General features: G+C 35.0%; 3 protein-coding genes across 4 annotated transcripts in view; all 3 read right to left on the bottom strand.

Moving 5' to 3' along the window:
- The window catches only part of LOC142337770 (uncharacterized), a 346,563-nt gene that overhangs the window by 227,683 nt on the left and 98,085 nt on the right, over positions 1–20,795 (bottom strand). The gene's annotated exons all lie outside the window — the stretch shown is intronic.
- Positions 1–20,795, bottom strand: part of LOC142337764 (dynactin subunit 4-like) — a 618,078-nt gene that overhangs the window by 499,199 nt on the left and 98,084 nt on the right. The gene's annotated exons all lie outside the window — the stretch shown is intronic.
- Positions 14,160–20,795, bottom strand: part of LOC142337763 (aldehyde dehydrogenase 1A1-like) — a 35,801-nt gene continuing 29,165 nt past the window's right edge. The window contains exons 5-7 of the mRNA XM_075387260.1: positions 19,899–20,099; positions 15,171–15,460; positions 14,160–14,699 (exon numbers count right to left, since the gene is read on the bottom strand). Of these exons, the coding sequence (XP_075243375.1) occupies positions 14,340–14,699; positions 15,171–15,460; positions 19,899–20,099 (851 nt within the window). The 3' untranslated portion in view covers positions 14,160–14,339. The remainder of the gene's footprint in view (positions 14,700–15,170; positions 15,461–19,898; positions 20,100–20,795) is intronic.

Genomic DNA, 20,795 nt, shown 5'->3' with positions numbered 1-20,795 from the left:
AGACAGTCTCGTAAGCTGCCTTGGAACTTAGCAAGAAGTTCCAGCAAAAATAGCTCAGAGAATTGTCCTACCGTTCGTCTCAGCGGTGTTCGACGGTGGGATATATTTAACCTTCACCATGCGGTTTCTACATTTATGCAATTATGGGACAAACATGGGAAAACAATTGTCAGCACACCATTCAAAACTGTGGATTTATTGGTGCTCTGAGATGTCAGAAATAAAGACAATGTCAAAAAACCGAATCTATTTTGCTAGCGGACGCACAAATTTGAGAATTCAGATCTTTAAAGATGCATGAGACGAAAGAATGTGCATTTTGACATATCTGATAGCTGAAACAGGGTTAATCCTGACATATGTAATACCAAAATGTTGTGTAGCACCCATCAGACTCAATTCAATATCGAAGAGGGAACTCCTCTGGGCCTCATTTTACGGAGTTCGTCTCGGGAAGTAGATACTCAAAAATTATGATGTCAGAATTGACAAAATCTATCATTGGACAAACTCATTAGCAGTTCTACAGTGGCTAAAAGCTACACACAAGAAACATTAAGGGTTCCTTGCGAACAGAACAGTGCAAATACTGAAAAACTCATCGATGGATCAAAGGAGATATGTTAAATGCATCAAAAACCCAGCAGAGATCGGCGCCAGAGGAATTTCCATCGAAGGCTCCAAGGAGTCCGTGTGGCTAGTTGGGCCGGCATGGCTACAAGAGGATAAATAGAAGTGGTCAAAGCCGTGGGGTCAAGAGAATGAAGTTGACCCTGAGCAAGCTGCAAGTGTTGTAGCAACGGAAACACAAGCTAAGCAACCATTCGACTGGAACTGCTTCAACAGCTGCAATATAATCAGAAATTTTATTGCCTACTGCGAATAGTCCAAGACGGAGCAGAAGGAGCCTCTAAAAGCAGAGGAGATACATCAGAATTTTTGTTTCCTTTTGGTCAAACCAAAAACTTCCCGAATAATTCAAAGTCGATAACAAGCTGCAAAAAATCTCAAAACCATTGAATATCGCCAAACTGTCACACTTCATAGAAGATGATGCAAAAGTTCGAGTGAAAGATCGATTGAAGCATTCAAACCGTGGTTACAATACCACACAATCATTATTGCTAAGAGCGAAGCATCCATTTGTACAACCTCTATTGGAGAGCACATCGCGACAACCTACATGAAGACACAGATCTGTGAGAAACATTCCTCAACAAGAGTCGTGGATTGTTTGCTTACGAAAAACAGATTTGAGAAGTACCAAATGCAGACACAGGAAGGGCAGCCCAATCTACGCACCGATGGCGGACATACCCCGAGAATGCCTTGATGAAAATGTTTTCCCATTTAGCCATAGTGGAGTTGATTACTTCTCACCCATCGAACTGAAGTTCCTAAAACGTGCCTTGAAGAGATGGTGCTGCCTCTTCTTTCGTCTAACAACAAAGGCAGTACACATCGATGCTGCACATTAATTGGACACCGAGTCATGTCTAACTGAAGTGACAAGATTCATCGCAAGACAAGACAAGGCTACCAAAGTACCATCATCAGAAACAACCGTACGTCTTCGGAACTGAAGGCATTCCTAATTAAATGACAAATGGGACAAGACTAAGTTTGAAAGTGATTTAGCTCAGAAGATGATCGTTTGGAAACGAGTTGGATATGTGGTGCGATATGGAGTATTACGCCTCAGAAGGCCGTTTCATCGGTCATTCAAAAGACGAACAAAGAGCAGTTAGGACGTTGGAGCAAACATAGCGCATCATCGGTGAAATGAAACACACTAGCTTGAACTTCTGTGACGAGAGAACGAAGTGAAGTTGACGAACAACTTCTACTCTGCAATGGGGCAACTGAACCCCTCGAAAAACGCCTTAAAAAGGCAAGACGCTAAAAAAGTGCTATCAGGAAACCAATGATACGGATATCAACACCAGATACATTTGCAAAAAAGATCAAACTGAATTGAATGCAAACAAATTTGAACTACAATGGTTTTGGACACATCAACTTGTCATTAACCCGCATAAACTTAAAAATATCAGAAGGCTTTTGCAACACAGCAGCAAAAATCAAGGCGTAACCCTCAACAACAAATTTCTATCCGGTCCAGACTTACTGCAGGTCCTGATCGGAATTATTTTTTGCCTGCGAGAACACCAAATATCTTTATCAGCTATGGCACTACTTCAAGTCGCTGTCCCAAGCGGTTGCAGCCGATGCTTACAATTTCTCTGGCAAGCAGATACAGAACAAATGGTAGAAGTTGACGAGTACAAACAACGCGTTTTGGGGAGGAGAGCTCGTCAACTTGTGCAAATTACGCATGGCATCAAGTGGCGAAATATAACGCGAAAAACGACAAAAATTTTTGTCAAAGCTATCCAGGGAAACGTCTACAAGGACGATTTTCAAAAGTCAGTCAAAACACCTCAAGAAGAGATTGAAATCTACCAAAAGTTAAGAGCATCCTCATCAAAGTTGGTTTCAATTTTACGAAATGGATAACGAGCGAAGAAGAATTCAAGTCACAGATCCCGGAGGCGGACAAGTCAACAAAAGTTGTAAAAACTCTCGAAGCCGAACCACAATATTCCTCAATCCGTAGAGTAAACGGGAATGTAGACACAGACAGTCTCGTAAGCTGCCTTGGAACTTAGCAAGAAGTTCCAGCAAAAATAGCTCAGAGAATTGTCCTACCGTTCGTCTCAGCGGTGTTCGACGGTGGGATATATTTAACCTTCACCATGCGGTTTCTACATTTATGCAATTATGGGACAAACATGGGAAAACAATTGTCAGCACACCATTCAAAACTGTGGATTTATTGGTGCTCTGAGATGTCAGAAATAAAGACAATGTCAAAAAACCGAATCTATTTTGCTAGCGGACGCACAAATTTGAGAATTCAGATCTTTAAAGATGCATGAGACGAAAGAATGTGCATTTTGACATATCTGATAGCTGAAACAGGGTTAATCCTGACATATGTAATACCAAAATGTTGTGTAGCACCCATCAGACTCAATTCAATATCGAAGAGGGAACTCCTCTGGGCCTCATTTTACGGAGTTCGTCTCGGGAAGTAGATACTCAAAAATTATGATGTCAGAATTGACAAAATCTATCATTGGACAAACTCATTAGCAGTTCTACAGTGGCTAAAAGCTACACACAAGAAACATTAAGGGTTCCTTGCGAACAGAACAGTGCAAATACTGAAAAACTCATCGATGGATCAAAGGAGATATGTTAAATGCATCAAAAACCCAGCAGAGATCGGCGCCAGAGGAATTTCCATCGAAGGCTCCAAGGAGTCCGTGTGGCTAGTTGGGCCGGCATGGCTACAAGAGGATAAATAGAAGTGGTCAAAGCCGTGGGGTCAAGAGAATGAAGTTGACCCTGAGCAAGCTGCAAGTGTTGTAGCAACGGAAACACAAGCTAAGCAACCATTCGACTGGAACTGCTTCAACAGCTGCAATATAATCAGAAATTTTATTGCCTACTGCGAATAGTCCAAGACGGAGCAGAAGGAGCCTCTAAAAGCAGAGGAGATACATCAGAATTTTTGTTTCCTTTTGGTCAAACCAAAAACTTCCCGAATAATTCAAAGTCGATAACAAGCTGCAAAAAATCTCAAAACCATTGAATATCGCCAAACTGTCACACTTCATAGAAGATGATGCAAAAGTTCGAGTGAAAGATCGATTGAAGCATTCAAACCGTGGTTACAATACCACACAATCATTATTGCTAAGAGCGAAGCATCCATTTGTACAACCTCTATTGGAGAGCACATCGCGACAACCTACATGAAGACACAGATCTGTGAGAAACATTCCTCAACAAGAGTCGTGGATTGTTTGCTTACGAAAAACAGATTTGAGAAGTACCAAATGCAGACACAGGAAGGGCAGCCCAATCTACGCACCGATGGCGGACATACCCCGAGAATGCCTTGATGAAAATGTTTTCCCATTTAGCCATAGTGGAGTTGATTACTTCTCACCCATCGAACTGAAGTTCCTAAAACGTGCCTTGAAGAGATGGTGCTGCCTCTTCTTTCGTCTAACAACAAAGGCAGTACACATCGATGCTGCACATTAATTGGACACCGAGTCATGTCTAACTGAAGTGACAAGATTCATCGCAAGACAAGACAAGGCTACCAAAGTACCATCATCAGAAACAACCGTACGTCTTCGGAACTGAAGGCATTCCTAATTAAATGACAAATGGGACAAGACTAAGTTTGAAAGTGATTTAGCTCAGAAGATGATCGTTTGGAAACTCAATCAACCTGGAGCGCCCCTTTTTCGTAGGATCTGGGAAAAACTGGTTCACAGTTTTAAAAAGTAATGATTGCAATCTTGGACAACCAAAGCTTCACCGACAAACTACTCAGTACAACAATTGAGCAAACTTTCAACGCAAGACGCCTGACAGCAATGAGTGACGATCTTGTAGACTTGACAGCACTCACACCTTATCATATCCTGTTAGGACAAGAAAACGCAAGTGCATCTTTTTTGCCATTGAATGAGCAATATCATGGCCTGCAAAAACGTTCAAAACGGCTCAAGCATATGCAAACATGATCTGATTGAGATCAACTCGTAATTATCTCTCGCAATGGAACCAGAGATCGATGTTGTAAAAAGAACGTGTGCGCAACCTGATAGAAGCCAAGTTGTTATTGCAAGTAGAAAACTCTTGAAACGCTGTGAGGTAACCCTGGGAAGAATTATTGATTTTTTACTGAGAACGATGGTATTTTGCAATCAGCAACAGTCAAAATTGCACAAGGAGAGCTGAACCGAACAGACGTATAGTTACCGCCTGTATTCTACAATGGTGTTTCTGAGATCAAAAACAGGGCTGGCGATGTTGGCACAAATTTTTAATTCATTAGCAAGACGCATCAGACAGCATGAAAAAAATTTTGAAACTGAAAAAACATAGAATTTAACAAAATTCAAGTATGGTCAAATTTGAAATATACAAATTGGGACCCCAAAGTGGTCCAAACCCACATTTTTTAGAGAAACCTAAACAACTAACGGTCTCGGCACTTGTTACCTCTAAGCTACCCATGGACTCTACGAACGTTTTTGCAGACCCACGTTTGTCGCTATTAACACTCATTTGTGGCAAAATGGCAAATTTTCAAATTTTTCTCATTAATAGCTAATTCTCCTTTTATGTTAATTACTTGAACTCTTGATTATTTTCGTAAACTCAAATGCCATATTTTCTAGGCATCTATTGGTATCTAATAACCATTTTTGTTTTTGTCAATAAAATCATATTGCGCAGTTAGTTGACATTTACAGAGTAAATATTGTTCTAAACCTTTTTAATTGGTTTTGATGACGTTTTAAATGATATTTACCATGTAATTTACTTTAACTCATTGTTTATTTGGATTGAGAAATTGTATCGAACATAGAACAATTAGAAACTGTTACCAGGACGCTAGACCTCAAGATCATCCGAGTTCTAAGTTAATTGAGCTCTCTTGACGAGAAGTTAGCAACATTACTAGCATTTGGTTGAAGTCTTACACACATCAGCAAGAGGTTGAACTTTATCAATGAGGATTTTGTTAAATTCAATCAAAATTAAATTTGCAGTCTTTTAATACAATGGTTTCCCCGATATTGTTCTTCAATTGGAACCCAGTGAAAAAGCAGGCCGGCGTAAAGTTCGAGAACCAGGCTCCGTTACTTCGGTTCCGTGGAGATTCTTGAGCAGCCGCAACAAGGATACATCTTTTTTCAATAGTATCCCTGAGGTAGCGCTGATTTCTACCGGACCCATTGCTCGTAGCTCGGTTTACGATTATCTTCAGACATCAATTTCATACGACAGAAAAAATAGCAGCAGTAGAATAGCTTTTGAAGTTCTTCAGGGATTGGCAGCCCTTCAGTTGTCTAAACCTGATTCTGATAGCTGTCACAATTTCCAAAGTTGCAAATAATGCGTCAGGTATATTTGTTTTTTTTTGTACTGTTTACAGCGATAACAAAAAACAAAACAAATTAGACAGTGAATTTTTACATAAAAATCTTCAGTACTTTGTACACACTTCAAGCTGTTCAGAAATTAAAGGGAAATAAATGTTATGCTTTTCATCAGTTTTCCGGAGGCCAAATTAATTATCACCGAAGTGGTGTCTTGCAAGTTCTTATTTTTCATTGATTTTTTCCTCAGGAAACCCGGAAATGCAAATAAAGATATTTTTGACATAATTGAAACACTTTTCATTTAAATCAGCTACTTCTTTGATTTTTGATCATTTGACCTCTAATTTTTGGGGCTTCAATTTGAAAATGAGATAACATTTTTCAGTTTTATTTTCAGGATTCAACTTTTTTGACCATATGGGAGAGTGCAATTGAGATCCATTGTTAAAAACGAGCCTAATGTTTGTTTTGGGTAACTTCGAGTACATACTCTGAATAATAAAATGAACAAACTGAAGACCCAAAAAAGGCTGTTCTAAACGCTTCCCGCCAGGCAAAGGAGAATTTAGTCACGTATTGAGAGAACCTAGTTACGGGACGTGTAAATTAACAGGAAAAAGTGATGTCGAGCCGAATTAAAAATTAAAATTTCAAGCCCTTCAATAGCTTGAAAATTCCAGCCAGTCTTCCAAAGATACTTATTACAGTGGGAAAATTGTCATCCAACATACACGAAAAAGGGACCTTTTTGAATGATTTCTTACAATCGGTGTACACGCTAATACCAAAATTCTCTGTGACAAATTTCTCACTGAGTCAGAGAAACATTTACCAAATTCTCTTTAAGTTAAATGTAAACAAATCGAGAGGACCAAATGGCTACCCTCAAATTATCTTTCACAAAACTGCAAATGTTCTGAGCAAAATTCTACACAGGGTCTCCAAGAATAAAAAACGCCTTCAAAGAATTCCAAAGACAGGGAAAGCTCCCGCTATTTCACCTATCTAAAAAAGGGGGACCACCACGTGCTAGAAAATTATAGACCAGTATCACCTCTGAAAATAGAAAGCAAAGTACACGAAAAAAGTGTCTACAAGCCCCTCTACGACTTCTTCATGAACTATTTAACCAAGCATCAGCACGGTTTTGTGCAAAATTTCTCTGCGTGAGTTTTCTGAATAAAAGTTATGAACCAATCGATCGAAACTCAAACCATAAGTCATTGCCTCGTAGACCGATTTTTCATGAGACATAGACCGAGTACCGCGCAAAGAGTTGCTCCCGAAACTCCCAAATTGGGTGTAGGTTGGTGTTTCCTGGAAGTGTTTTCATGGAAGTTTCCTGGAAGTTGTTTCCTTTACGTTAGACAACAATATGTGAGAGCTGAAAACAAGACCTCAAAAGTAATTAAAGTCATTAGCAGTGTACCTCAGTGTTGGTGCCTCTGTTGTTCTGCCTGTACATTAACGATCTACCCGAAGCCCTGAAATTTAACCCCTTCCACTTTGCAGATGATTTGAAACCACTAGCAGTGGGCGAAAAAGACGACAAAATTCAACAAGATACAAATGAAATCGAAAGATTGGTAAACGAAAAAATTGAGCCTGGCATTGGACAGGTGCGCACAGGTCTGCTGTAGAAGAAAGAACGCGAATTTCGATTTGCATGGGGAAAGTCTCAACAGTCCGAAAGAATTCAAAGATCTTGGTGCAACTGTCTGCAGCAACCTCTCATGGTCACGTTGTCTGCACCACCCTCTCACCTTGGAAATCGCCTGAGCAAAGCCAACAGGGTACTCTAGAGAACAAGAAAAAATATAGCGTACTCCGTAAAGACACCGCTCATGCTTGGGCTATACATGTCACTGTTTCTCAGTGTACGGGATAATTTTTACCACCTTCTTGAAAGGAAGATTGAGCACCTTCAACGGAAAAGAGTGATATGAACTACCGGAAACAAAGAGGGAAGCTATCTCAACAGTCTGAGACTGTTAAAATTGTTGACTCTTCCGCTGTATATGTAAATGAATGACGTAATGACCCTGTCAAAATTTTTGCATGACAAAAGTGAGCAACTTGAATAGCCAAACTGGTTGAACAATGAGGTGGAAAGAATGAACACTTTGAGGAAAGTGCGAACGAAGAATTCAAGAAGTATACTCCTTTACTGAACCTGTGGAACGAATTGAACAGATTGAATTGTAAAATTGACATTGGTAAACAAAAAGGACAATTCTCTAAAACTCATGGAAATCTTTCAACAAGTTGTATTTGCGTCGATAACATCCGCACATGGCAAGTTTGCTGGCCAGACTAATTATCAACAAACTTTTGTCTAACAAGTTCTTAAACTTCATGGAATTTCTTCTCAAGAATTTTTTGAATATTCAAATGGTGGATATTTTCTACTTAACTGGAAACAACTTTTATATAATTTATTCATATATATTTTTTTGCACAAATTGACGCAACTTTTGTTTTATGATTAAAGAAACTTGAAAAGAAAGTGTTAAAGTTCCAAGCTTTTTGCATCTCGGTAATCAGTTTAAGATGCGCCAAAACATTATAGGTGGTAGGTGGTACTCTTGGATTTTTACGGAACAATGAAAAAAATATTTGTACTTTACTAAATTGTCGGCTTTTATGACTTTCACGAACTTCAGCTTCATAAATTGGGAGACGGGATGAATCGAAGTTTGAACTTTAAATTCTATTTTTTGAGGCTTCAATTTGAAAATGGGATCAGATTTTTCAGTTTTCGGATAAGAATTCGTTTTTTAACCGTTTGGGAGAGCGCAATTCAGATTCTTGGTTAAAAACAAGCCTGATTTTTGACGTCAAATGAATTTTATCTCCTAGTGTATTCCGTAGCCATTGCAGCAAAAAAATTTAACAAATGTGCAATGTTTTTTTTCGTTCGGAATGTTGGTGCATCAAGTAGGAACCTGATTTCAGTGAAAAATGAAAACTGATCAGAGCACGGATTTAAATTAATACTGTAGTTTTTATATAGTTCAAAATTATGATGAGAACTGAGAACCATATCGGAATTGTTGCAGGGGAACACGTCTAGCTGTCTTGGTGCAACATCTAAAAGATCGTCTTCTATATGCTGATTTAAAACTATTTTTTTATGTCTTTTGTTGAGAACATATCCGCCCATATTGTATCTGTAAAATCACATACTGACAACCGATAATTGCTTTCTATGGTTGCATTGCAAATGCAGCATAATGATAATGAAGAATTTGAAAGAAAAATGTTAACAACATTGACGTTCTGAACAATTGTCCACATTTCATATATAAGTAACAATTTTGCAGCAATTTGAACTCATTATGTTTCTTTTCAGATCATTTTTGCTTCTTTTTCGGAAAATATTGAAATAGAATTAAAGTTTCTTGTCTGATCTCCGTAGTAGTTCATGTTTCTGCGGTAAACACCATATTATAATTGCAAATTTACAGAACACCAGGAAACCTTGGTCGCTTGCTTATTTGAATTGATAACCCAAATATCGATTTCTTTATTTTCAAATTCAAGATGCCAAATACATATAAATTTTGGATCTATTCCGTTTTTGATTAGTGTGTTAAAGCTTGGTTTTCGTTTGTAGCGTATAGATTGATCTATCATTGTACTTTTAGTCGATATATCTTTCAAGCGGATTTATGTTTACAATTGTGAGGTTCGTACACTACAATTCCTGCGTAAAAACGCACATCGCAAATTCCTCTTGATATCTATTGTTCTGGATAACTATGCAATTTTCAGCTGCATCAATTATATCATTAAGTTGTTTGCTTGATTGTTCTACGACAATTTTTTTTGAAATGTGTGAAATCGTTTTGAATTTTTATTTTCTGAGGATTCTAGGATTTGACTTCTCAATCTTATGATCTTAGGAAGGTAACTCTTTAGAACCGTAAAAGGACGCTTTTTTGACGCTAACGTTCATTTTGTTCATATTACACCAGTTGTTCTTTCGAGTGGCATCAATCTGAGGGCAAAACCAATTTGTTCATACTTTTTTTAGATGTCTTCGCCATAGCCAAAGCGATTTCTCTGCAACTTGTTTCCCAGAATAAGGACTGTTGTACTTGTTGTTGAGTGAAGATTGAGAATTATTGATGGCGCGATGCCGAATAACAAAATTTTCACTGGCATTTTTGTGGAGATATTTGATAGCTAAATTTGTCGCGTCTTGTGTCTCATTGTGGACGCTGAAACCTGGAATGGTTGGTTGCTAAATGGCTTTTTGTTGCTTTTTTATGTATGGAAATTGAGTTTTGGTCGTAATTAGTGTTTGCTATTATTTGATTTTTATTGTTGTTTTGTTCGGTACTCTCATTAATGCAAGTCTCATTGGCCCTGTTATCCAGCATTCAATTCCTGTTGTTTTTGGAGCGATATGTGACTTTTTGAAACTGTTCTATCTCCTGCTCTTTTGGTAGACAATTAAATCAAAACGTAGATGAGCGGGGTCGAAACTTTATGTGCGAATGCATATTACTGAGCCTCTTTGTTCTTGTTGTTCCGACCCCTCTTGAGAGGGGAGGAACTATATACTCAAATGGTTTTTTTTGTTCAGTCAATTTTCGCCGATGGATATATTCATCGTAGAGAGTTGAGACTGGTATCATTAGAAAGCTCGTCCAGCGTAGAATATGGAATTAAAAAGATTTTTCAAATTTTCGTTTTCTACAGGGAGTTATCGAGGTTTAAGTTTCTCAGAATAGTAGAGTGAATTCACGAAGTTTATATTCACATTTTCCGAAATTTTTGCCTAATTTTTCGTCAATTATGCTAAAATTTGTTAAAATTTTTAAGAATAGTGTCATTGATTTTATTTTTTAGGGACAAACAAGCTTTGTTGATTACTCTGATTTAATTTTTTTGGCCAAAAACTCATTTCAAAATTCAGCCTTTTTCCATCAAAAACAGCACGAATTAAGCTACTTTAGTCCATTTTGATTAAATTTGCCGACAGTATACCCCCAAACAACACTAATACAATCTTTGTAGACACAGAAGGGCGCTATTCCTACTTCAACTTCCGCTGAGAGTGCTCTGTAATTAAAACTTGCCCTTTTTTGCTAACTTTACTGGTTGATTATCAAAAATGCAGAATACCTTTTTGAGTTTTCAACTAACAAATTATCTATATCTGCAACATTCGAAAATCAACTGTTCCTAACGGACAAAAAGCCTTAGCAGAGCTAGTTTTGACCCAATCTTGGACTGTTACAATCCAAAAAGAGTTCGCATTGTAATCAGTCGGTCTTTTTTTGAAAAAAGACCTTTTTTTTTAATAATAAAGAAAAGAACATATCAAATTAAAAGCTCAGTAGTGATAGATCCAATTGGCTACCTAAGCAGCTACAAGCTAATGCATTTATTTTTTTACTTGAAAATTTGTGATCGTTTCGACTTTTAATATTAATTGATTTTTAAAGAAATAATGGCTCAATGAATTTTTCCTCTATTTTTTTTCTTAATTTGGTCAACTTGTAGTTTAGTGTCAGCAAATAAAGAAAGATTCTTCATTCTACTGATTTAAAATTTATCATAGATTGCGGTTTAAAGCCTTAAGTTGTTTTTTCTTGCTTTGATACTACTAGGTTTCAGATTTTTTTTTTTTTGTTTTTAGATATTTGCGTTTCCTGGTCACATTTTCTCACGTTTTCTAGTCACATTATCACATTATTGACAGTTCTCATATCACATTATTAGGGCTAAAAATAAAACACAATTGAATATATTAAAATCCTGAAAGATACAGATTGTCGTTTTAACAGCCTGGACACTTCTTTCTTGAAGAAATTAATTGAATTTTTTAATTTTGTCTTTAACTGTCAATTTTACTTTGTCGTTTCGGTCGTATGAAACCTCCTGTATAGTGATAGGTTTCACTGGCTTTTCATGAAAGAATAGATGAGCCAAAATTCTGATAATAGTAGATAGTTGATGGTTTTCAAGACTTTGAAAACAATCGTTTTCCAAATCTAAAAAAAAACTTTTTTACTTCGCAAATATGTTCCTTTATTTTTCTTTTTTTCCTAATGTCCTCTAAATACAGGTTAAAAATGACATTATGGGTGTCAAGAAAAGGCGTCAAAAGGGATCGATATCCCAAAATCTATTTTTTTAAAGAATGCGTTATGACCTTACTGACTTCGAAAACGGTTTTTCACAAAAAAAAGTAAATTAATTTTTTTTGTCTTATTTTACGTTCTTTTTGTAGAAGCAAGACGTATTCTGGATAATTGCAGGTCTCAAAAGTTTCCTTTAGATGAATTAACAACCTCATATGAATATTTCGTTTTGTAATCTATGTCTTTCTTGACTTTGGATATAATTTTCTTTCGAAAAAAAATCAAAGTTATTGCATATTTTTGCCTTTTGTCTTTTTTGTCTACTTGTTACCTAGTCTCACTAATAAATGGCCATATACTATATTATTGCTGGTTGAAGAAGGCGCAATCGAATATATCTTGATGGCCAAAATATGGCTTGACGGTTTTGACAGCGTTTTCTGGCAAGTTTTAGTTGAAATTTTGTTTGTTTTTATTTTTCTTTTTGTTACCTAATCTCCTTTTATTACAGGTCAAATATGACATTATGGGTGTCAAGGGAAGGTGTCAAAAGGGATCAATATCCCAAAAACTATTTGTTTTATTAAAGAATGCGTTATGACCTTACTGACATCGACACCGGTTCTTCACAAAAAAAGTAAATTAAATTGATTTTTGTCATATTTGGCGTTCTTTTTGTAGACGCAAGACATATTCTGTATAATTGCAGGTCTCATAGGCTTCTTCTGGATGAATTAACAACCTTATCTAAATATTTCATTTTGTAAATAAAGTCTTTCATGACTTTGGATATAATTTTGATTCGAAAAGAAATCAAAGTTATTACATACTTTTGCCCTTTCTCTTTTTTGTCTACTTGTTAGCTAGTCTCACTAAAAAATGGCTGCATGCTACTTTATTGATTTTTGAAGATGGAGCAATCGAATATATTTTGAGGGCCAAAATATGGCTTGACAGTTCTGACAGCGTTTTCTGTTAAATTTCAATTGAATTTTTGTTTGTTTTTTTGTTGTTCTTTATAGCCGCTTAATAAAATGAATAAGGATAGGTCCTAATGCCCTTCTATAGAATCATTGATAATAGTAAAGCTTTTGGGATAATTTACTCGATTTCTAATGGTTTTCATTACTTTTAAGTTAATTGTTTTAAAAAAATAAGCGAATTTTTTTAATTTTACTGTTTTTGTTCTTTTTTGTCTAATTGTTACCGAACCTTTTTATGGACTGGTCCATATTTTTTGTGGTGATTTAAAAGTTATTTTGGTTTAGTTTTAGTTTTATCTGACGGTATGCTGACTTTGTTATTAAATTTTGATTTTTAAATTGGACATAAAGTTTTTGATGTAATTAATGTTTGTTGTTGTTGCTGTTTGATTTTGCTGTTCGTCTCGACTCGCTTTCTTAATATTGGCATATCACAGCAATCTAATGCTTCAATTTTTATTCCACTGAGTTGTTTGCTTTGGAGGCTATCTTATCGTTCATACACAATTTTTTTGAAAAATATTTTGGCTTTTTGGGATTCGCAAAAAATAGTTTTTGGGTTTTTCTATCTGTTCCTCATTTGGTAGACAATTATGCCAAAATTGTGGATGGGCGGGGTCGGAACCTTATGTGCCATCGCACATTACTGAGCCGCCTTGTTAAGTTTTAGTCTCATATCGATTTATGTTGTCCATACTTCAACATTGTTAACGGCTTTGATGACTTCAGATACGCTTTCAAATACAAAAATAATATCCTGTTCAAATCCTAAAATTGTTCTTTAGAATTTTTGAGTCTAGAATTGGAGGCTACTTCTGAAGTTAAGAAGTCAGATATCATGTTGTAGAATTGAAAGTGCTCAAAAACTATTTTTTATGATACCTACGGTTGAAGCCGGTCATGTATTTATGGTTACAAAACACTCAAAAGCCTCCCCAAATTTCCTATAACTAATGATAAAAAAATCACTGTCAAAAACCAGGACACTCAATTAGGTCAGGACAAAATATTAGTAGTTAACAGCCCCTACGAAGACCCTCATCCAGTCAGACATTTGGAATCTTTCAGGAGCCGAGGTCTGCGTATACGATAAATTACATGAAACATAACCAGGAAACACTTTCAATTATAAGTAAAAATATCTAATTAAAAATGTTAACCGATATTTAAAACGACATTTGCGGTATTGATAAATAGGTGTTTGTTTATGTGCCTGATGTCTTCCATAGTTGACAAAATTTTTGCATTTTTCCATTTGGCTGCAGTCGGTTTATCCTGCATCAAACTCATATCTTTATAATAACTGTTTTCACCTCCAAATAACTGAGCAATCCCTCCCATCCCAATTCTCGGCCGATTCCACTCTGTTTATACCCCCCAAATGGGGTATTGGGGGTGAGAGCCAGAATATCATTAACCCAGACATGACCAGACTCAAGAGCATTAGCCACATAAAGTGCTTCCGATAGATCATTTGTAAATATAGCAGCAGCCAGGCCGTATGTTGAGTTGTTAGCTCTATCGATCGCTTCTTCGATACTTGAGAATTTGATGATTTGTTGAACTGGTCCAAATATTTCCTCTTTTGCAATTCTCATGTGGTCCTGTACGTTACTGAATACGGTTGGTTCGATGAAGAAACCCTTCTAAAAATGAGGTTTGACATCGCCTTTCATTATAAAAAAATAAATCTACTTGGACTCATTATTGTTAAATAAGTACCGTTTTACAGGAAGTTAAGTTTAACGTAAATTTGATCATATCTTCAGGTTGAACTCGCCGTATTTTAGTTATTAAGAGATTTGCTGTAAACTTAAAACACGTGGTCAAATATTTCTAACCAAAATTGGTAAAACCAAAATTTTGCAGGATATATAGCTAGATTATCCACTAGATTTCGATTGTTATATAGATTGTGTTTGATTGAATTGTAATAAAAAGTGATACAATATTAATTAATTGTAGTTTCATTGACTAATATAACGCAACCCACACACAATTATGCGACAAAAATGCACCCGCAAAAAGGGGAAATGAATCGTTTAAAAGGTAAAAAATTTCAAACCGAAAAGTGAGTCAAAAAACGCCAGAACAGCGATGTCAAATTAAAATCCTACCTTGCCATTCAGTCTTTTTCCACCACATTCTAGCTTTGCGCCCTCCTTTTTCCCCGACTCAATCAAATCCATTATTTTGTCGAATTGGACTCTGTCGATTTGGGGTCCGTACAGAATCCCGGGAGTGAACGGGTCGCCGAACTTTTCTCTCGTTTTGGTAGCGAGTTCAGTGCTTTTCCGAACAAACTCGTCATAAATATCCTCGTGAACAAATGTCCTAGTTAAAGCAAGGCAAAGTTGACCGCTGTTCACAAAACATGCGTCCTGAGCCATCGAAACGGCTTTATCTATAGATTCAACAGGAACAGTTTCAAACTGGAATTTTTAGAGTCTTTTCAAAATGACGTGAAAAATATTCGGCAATTCTGAAAAATGGCCTCAAATTGAACTCAAAAAATAGCCATTTTTTCCCGCGAAATAAAAATAGGTTCTGCTAGAATCTTAATAAAACGTAAGCTTTTCTTAGATTCCAAACTTGATTCTGAGTACAAACAGAAATATTTTATAGCTGACAATTTAATTAAACTAACTAACACTTCGTTTTTTTTTAAATTAGAGAGACAAAATTAATTGATAACTTTTCTTTTTGCAGTATGACTTTATTGCATTAATATGCTTTTAAAAAACAAAAAAACTAAAATAACAAAAACATTCCAAGCAAGCCGATTTACGTGTCTGCTTTACTCAAATAATCCAGCTTTCTTCTAAAATAAAGATCATTTATCAAAAAACAAAAAGTAACAACTGAAGTGTTTTTTTTTAAACTCGGAAGCAATAAACTGATGCAATATCATTTAATAAAGAAAAGAATTACAATAGAGCAAAACCATAATCTGCTTAACGATTAAAGTATACAAAAGAAGGTGTTTACAATACAGTGAGATTTTTAAAATTGCACCCCGAGGTTAGTTCGCTCTATTATTTTCTTTTCTTTATTCAATAATATTGCACCAGTTTTTTCGACCCTCTGAGCAGGAGTCAATCCGATCTTGAACGCTCGGATCAGAATTCAATTTCGCGCTCAACTTCGTGCCTATTATTTTACTAAGCTAAAAATCACCTCATAAAGCTCAAAAATCAGATTTCTGAGTGATCGTTTTAAGCCGTAGAAACGAGTTAAAAAATTTAAAAATAATATTAATATATATTGGTTCCCATTTGTTTAAACCAAAAGCCAATGTATCAATCAGACTATGATATAATTGAGGTAAATCATTTTAAATTGTGTTTTGAAATAAATGAGTTTAAATACTGATTGATTTATTAAACATTTGAAAGCATGTATATATATATCTAACCTTAGGGTTAAAGGCTGAACAATTTACATGTTTCAACAAAAAATATAATTGTTTCTTTTTTTGGATTTTAAAGGAGAAGACAAACACCAGATTTACTTGTTTTTCAATTGAACAGGGAGGCTCGTTAATGTGCTTTTGCAAATGAGGTTCCGAACCGAGCTCATCTACATTTTTACTTAACTGTCAACCAAATGAAGAGATAACAAAAATAGCTGTTTGAGTTTAAAAAACACGTTACAAAACCTAACTACTAATTGAACTACATAATGCCATGCCTCATCACAGCACTTACAAGATCTGCCATAAGAGAGACTACGAGAAAAGAAAACAAACAACAAATGAGCAAAAACAAAAATTTCAAGGCAAAAACTCAAAATCAAAATTTAAAAGCACCTAGTAAGAAAGTCAAAATGCAATCAAATAAAACTTTAACTACACAAACTCACAAACTTACCTTTTCCTAAATATACAGCAGGTTGAAATTTTCCTTAATGAGACTAGGTAACAAGTCGACCAAGAGAAGAAATACAGAGGCGAAACTCAAAAATCAATATACTTTTTAAACCAAATAATTTCCAAAGTCATAAACATCATTAGCTTATAACAAAAAAATTGTTTAAAAATTTATAAAAATCATTATGAAACCAACAGGACAGTTTTTTGTTGGACTATGCCATTGGAACGGACTGAGGATACAGAAAAACTCAAAAAAATACAGACAATTTGCGAAAACACAAGTTATTGAAGCCATTAAAATCATTAGCTGTTATCTGAATAATTTTTATTTCTATTTCTGTTTTACTTATATTAATTCAGCTAAAATTATACTGAAAAAATAAATAAGTTAGTTTGGGGCACAATGGAAAATCATTCGGATCTGTTATTACCCGAATGGTCTAAATGAAGTGAAAAATAAACAAATATACCACTCACAAAAACTTTATGAAAACGCATATTGTCCAACAAACAAAACATCGTTATCAAAAAAGATCGATGGACAAAGAGTCGGCTGGGATGGGAACTCTCAATGATGAGAATAAGCAACAACTTGACGAAAAGAACAACAAAAACTAAAAAGTTCGAAAAATTTTGGAAAATGTTTAATATTATAAACTTTATGACTATTCCCTATAATCTGAATGCTTCGGTTAAATTCATTCACTCAATACTTACTTACAAGCCAATTAGACCGGTCAGCACTTTAAGGCTACATAAAGAATAAAAAAACAGGCTAAAGCAGCAAACTGTTAAAAAACGAGAAAAGCGTCGAGTGAAACGCCATTAGAAAATAAAATTTTCTTTGAAAACTTTTATATTTTCAATTATTTCTTTAACAACAATGGCATTCTTTTTGTTTAACAATACGTATTCAAAAAATTTGAGCTAATATAATAAAACCACGAAATGATTAAGAAAACACGTAATATCAACGCCATTAGTTTCAATAGATTTCAACAGAGAATAATAACGCGAAATTGTGCCTCGATGAGACAAAAAAAAAGATTCTCATTCATAAGTCGAAAATATTACATTACAAAAATTTATTGATTATGAGAACAACAAAGAACACAGGCAAAATAAAAAATACAGTAGAGAAGTCCGAGAAGAAAGTGTCGGAGCCATTTAAACCATAAGCTTTTCTCTGAAAACATGAAAACGTTTGACTGAAAACATGATCTATGATAAATTGAACGTTACAATCAAACCAATGGGAGCTAGCAATATTAAGATAAAGTGATAAGATTTCGAAAGGAACCAAAATTATGGAAAAAGAATATTCAAAAATTTTAAAAAAATTTATGAAAACTCGTGCGTGGAAGTCATAAACCAAGAGTTAGAAGATAAAACCGCTCTGTAGCAAAGTTTTGATTTAAGTAGAAGAAAAAGCGTCTTGAAATTACTGAAACTGACCTAAGGTTTACGAAAAAAAATTAACGATTGGTAAATATTCAGAAAAATTTTTGAATAAGATTTGACAGCCATTATTTTCAATAGTTTTCAACGTATTTCCATAAATACGCTCAGTTATGTCTAAATGGGAGAAAAATGATGTTATTCATGAGTAGGTAACCAATAAAAGATCACAATAAGTCTTATGACTATGAATACAACAATAAATATAGGCAAAAACCAAAAAATTCAGTAGAAAAGTGCGAGAAGATATTATCGAAGCCATTTAAACTATTCGGTTTCCTCTGAAAACTTTAACTATGATCCATTGAAAGTCTTCTCCGGGCCGATGTGAGCTATAAATATTAGGGTAAGGTGATAAGATTTCAAAAGAACCAATAATGCCAAAAAAATCCAAAAATTTTGAATTTTTTTTTTGAAATCTTGTAACGTTGAAGTCAAATGAGCAGTAGTTAGAACATGAAACTGCTAACCAGATTAGTTTTGGTTGCAGTAGAGACTAAATGGGACTAAATGGTATATCTAATTTTTGAGACTGATTTAATGTTCACGAAAAGAAAATTATGATCAATTTTTCAATTAAACTTACGAAAACATAGAGTCTAAGCCAAAAAAAAACATTGGCGATGCATTGAAAACAAATTTTGTCTCATTGGGCTTCATTTGACAGTAAATGAGGTTTGTCATTAACGGAGTCTTGATATGAAAAGTGGCTAGCCTCTCGGTGACTTAAAAATTAAAAAAAAAATTATGAAACGTTTTTTAAAAAAAAGATTTCTCAATTAGAGTTCAAGTTTTTTTATAGTAAACATGCCTATTAGACCGAAACTAGTCTTTTTATCGTGTTTCGTCTATTAGGAACACTAAATTGATTCATTTTGTGGCGTGAAATGTAATTTTAAATTACTTTTTTTATAGAAATTATCTTAATTTGAACGAAAATTCCCCTAAAAGTGAACAAAATCATGCCAAATATCACGTGTTCACACAAAACTTCAAACCTCGATAACTCCTTGAGAAAAAAGAAACTCAAAGAAATCTTTTTGATTTCGAATTCTACGCTGGACGAGCTTTTTAATGATACCACTAACATTCCTCTACGATGAATATATCGATCGGCTAAAATTGTCTGAACAAAAAAAACCATTTGAGTATATAGTTCTTCCCCCAACATGTGGGGTCGGAACAAAAATGCTGATTGGATTATGCTTTTGCTTAAAATGAAAAGTTTTATGAGCTCCTTCAAAAGGTCACAAATGGAAAATCACAGGCTAATCTTTGTTGCCTTGACATCATATTTGAGTTCAAACCTGTGCCGACAACCACTAATGATAAAAATTTGGATCAATAATTTGTTTCAGATATTTATTTAAACGTTGCATGCTTTTTATGATAATCTTTAAAAGAGAAATCACCTCACCGACAAAAAAAACATATTTGCAATTACTCTTACGATCTTTGCTTGGCCAGGTCAAAAAATGTGAAAAAATTATTCTTAAAGACTAAGAAACGGTTCCTAAGTCAGCAGTTTTCCCAATGATGACCGCACTCTTTCCTCCTAACTCGAGAGTGACTCTCTTCAAGTTGGATGTTCCCGATGCACTTTGGATGATATGTCCCACTTCAGTTGAGCCAGTGAATGCAATCTTGTTGATATCCGGATGCTCTGAGATGGCAGCACCTGCTGTAGGTCCATAACCAGGGATTATGTTCACAACACCTTGAGAAGAAAAAAGAAAATAATGTAATTATGTCCTATATTGAAAAACAAGAAAAAGTTTTGAAATTTTATTATGAAAGGATAATCCAACTATTCTGTTTGTCAAATAAATTAGAACTAAAACAATTTCAAGTTTCTTGTGGGTCTCCGTGTGGAATCGATTGTTGTTCAAGCATAGATCTACAAAAAACAGTGAAGCAGTTATATGCGAGATAAAAACACCCACCTATCAAAGTAATATCTTGCCGATTATTTCAATATTTACTGGAGTTATTTACCCATGATTAAAAAAAATGATTTTTTTGAGATTCAGTTCAGCCTGAAAATATTTGCACTGCTCAATTGTTTCTTTATAAATCTTTAAGAAGTGATCTATCCGCATGTACATTATGACTCTCCACCTCTGATGTGGCTTTACAAACTTTTATAAAGGCATATGCAAGTTGTAATAGATATTACCCCAAATTATGGGGCTATGCGAAAATCTATCACTACAAAAACAACTGATAGATCGTTAAGATTTAATAAAGAAATTAAAATATTTTTTACTGGATAAAATGAATCTGTTGAAACGATGAGTATAAGCAATCATTAATAAGACCTTCAGGAAGTATCATACATTGCTTTTGAAAAAAAAAATTGAATAAAAATGAACTCTCATCAGTATTAGCTGCGAAGAGTATTAAAAATTAAAAT

This window comes from Convolutriloba macropyga, chromosome 4 (assembly GCF_964194025.1).
Source record: "Convolutriloba macropyga chromosome 4, txConMacr16.3, whole genome shotgun sequence".
NCBI lineage: Eukaryota > Metazoa > Xenacoelomorpha > Acoela > Convolutidae > Convolutriloba > Convolutriloba macropyga.
Note: the sequence above shows the minus strand (reverse complement) of the source record. Positions and strands in the feature narration are given on the sequence as shown.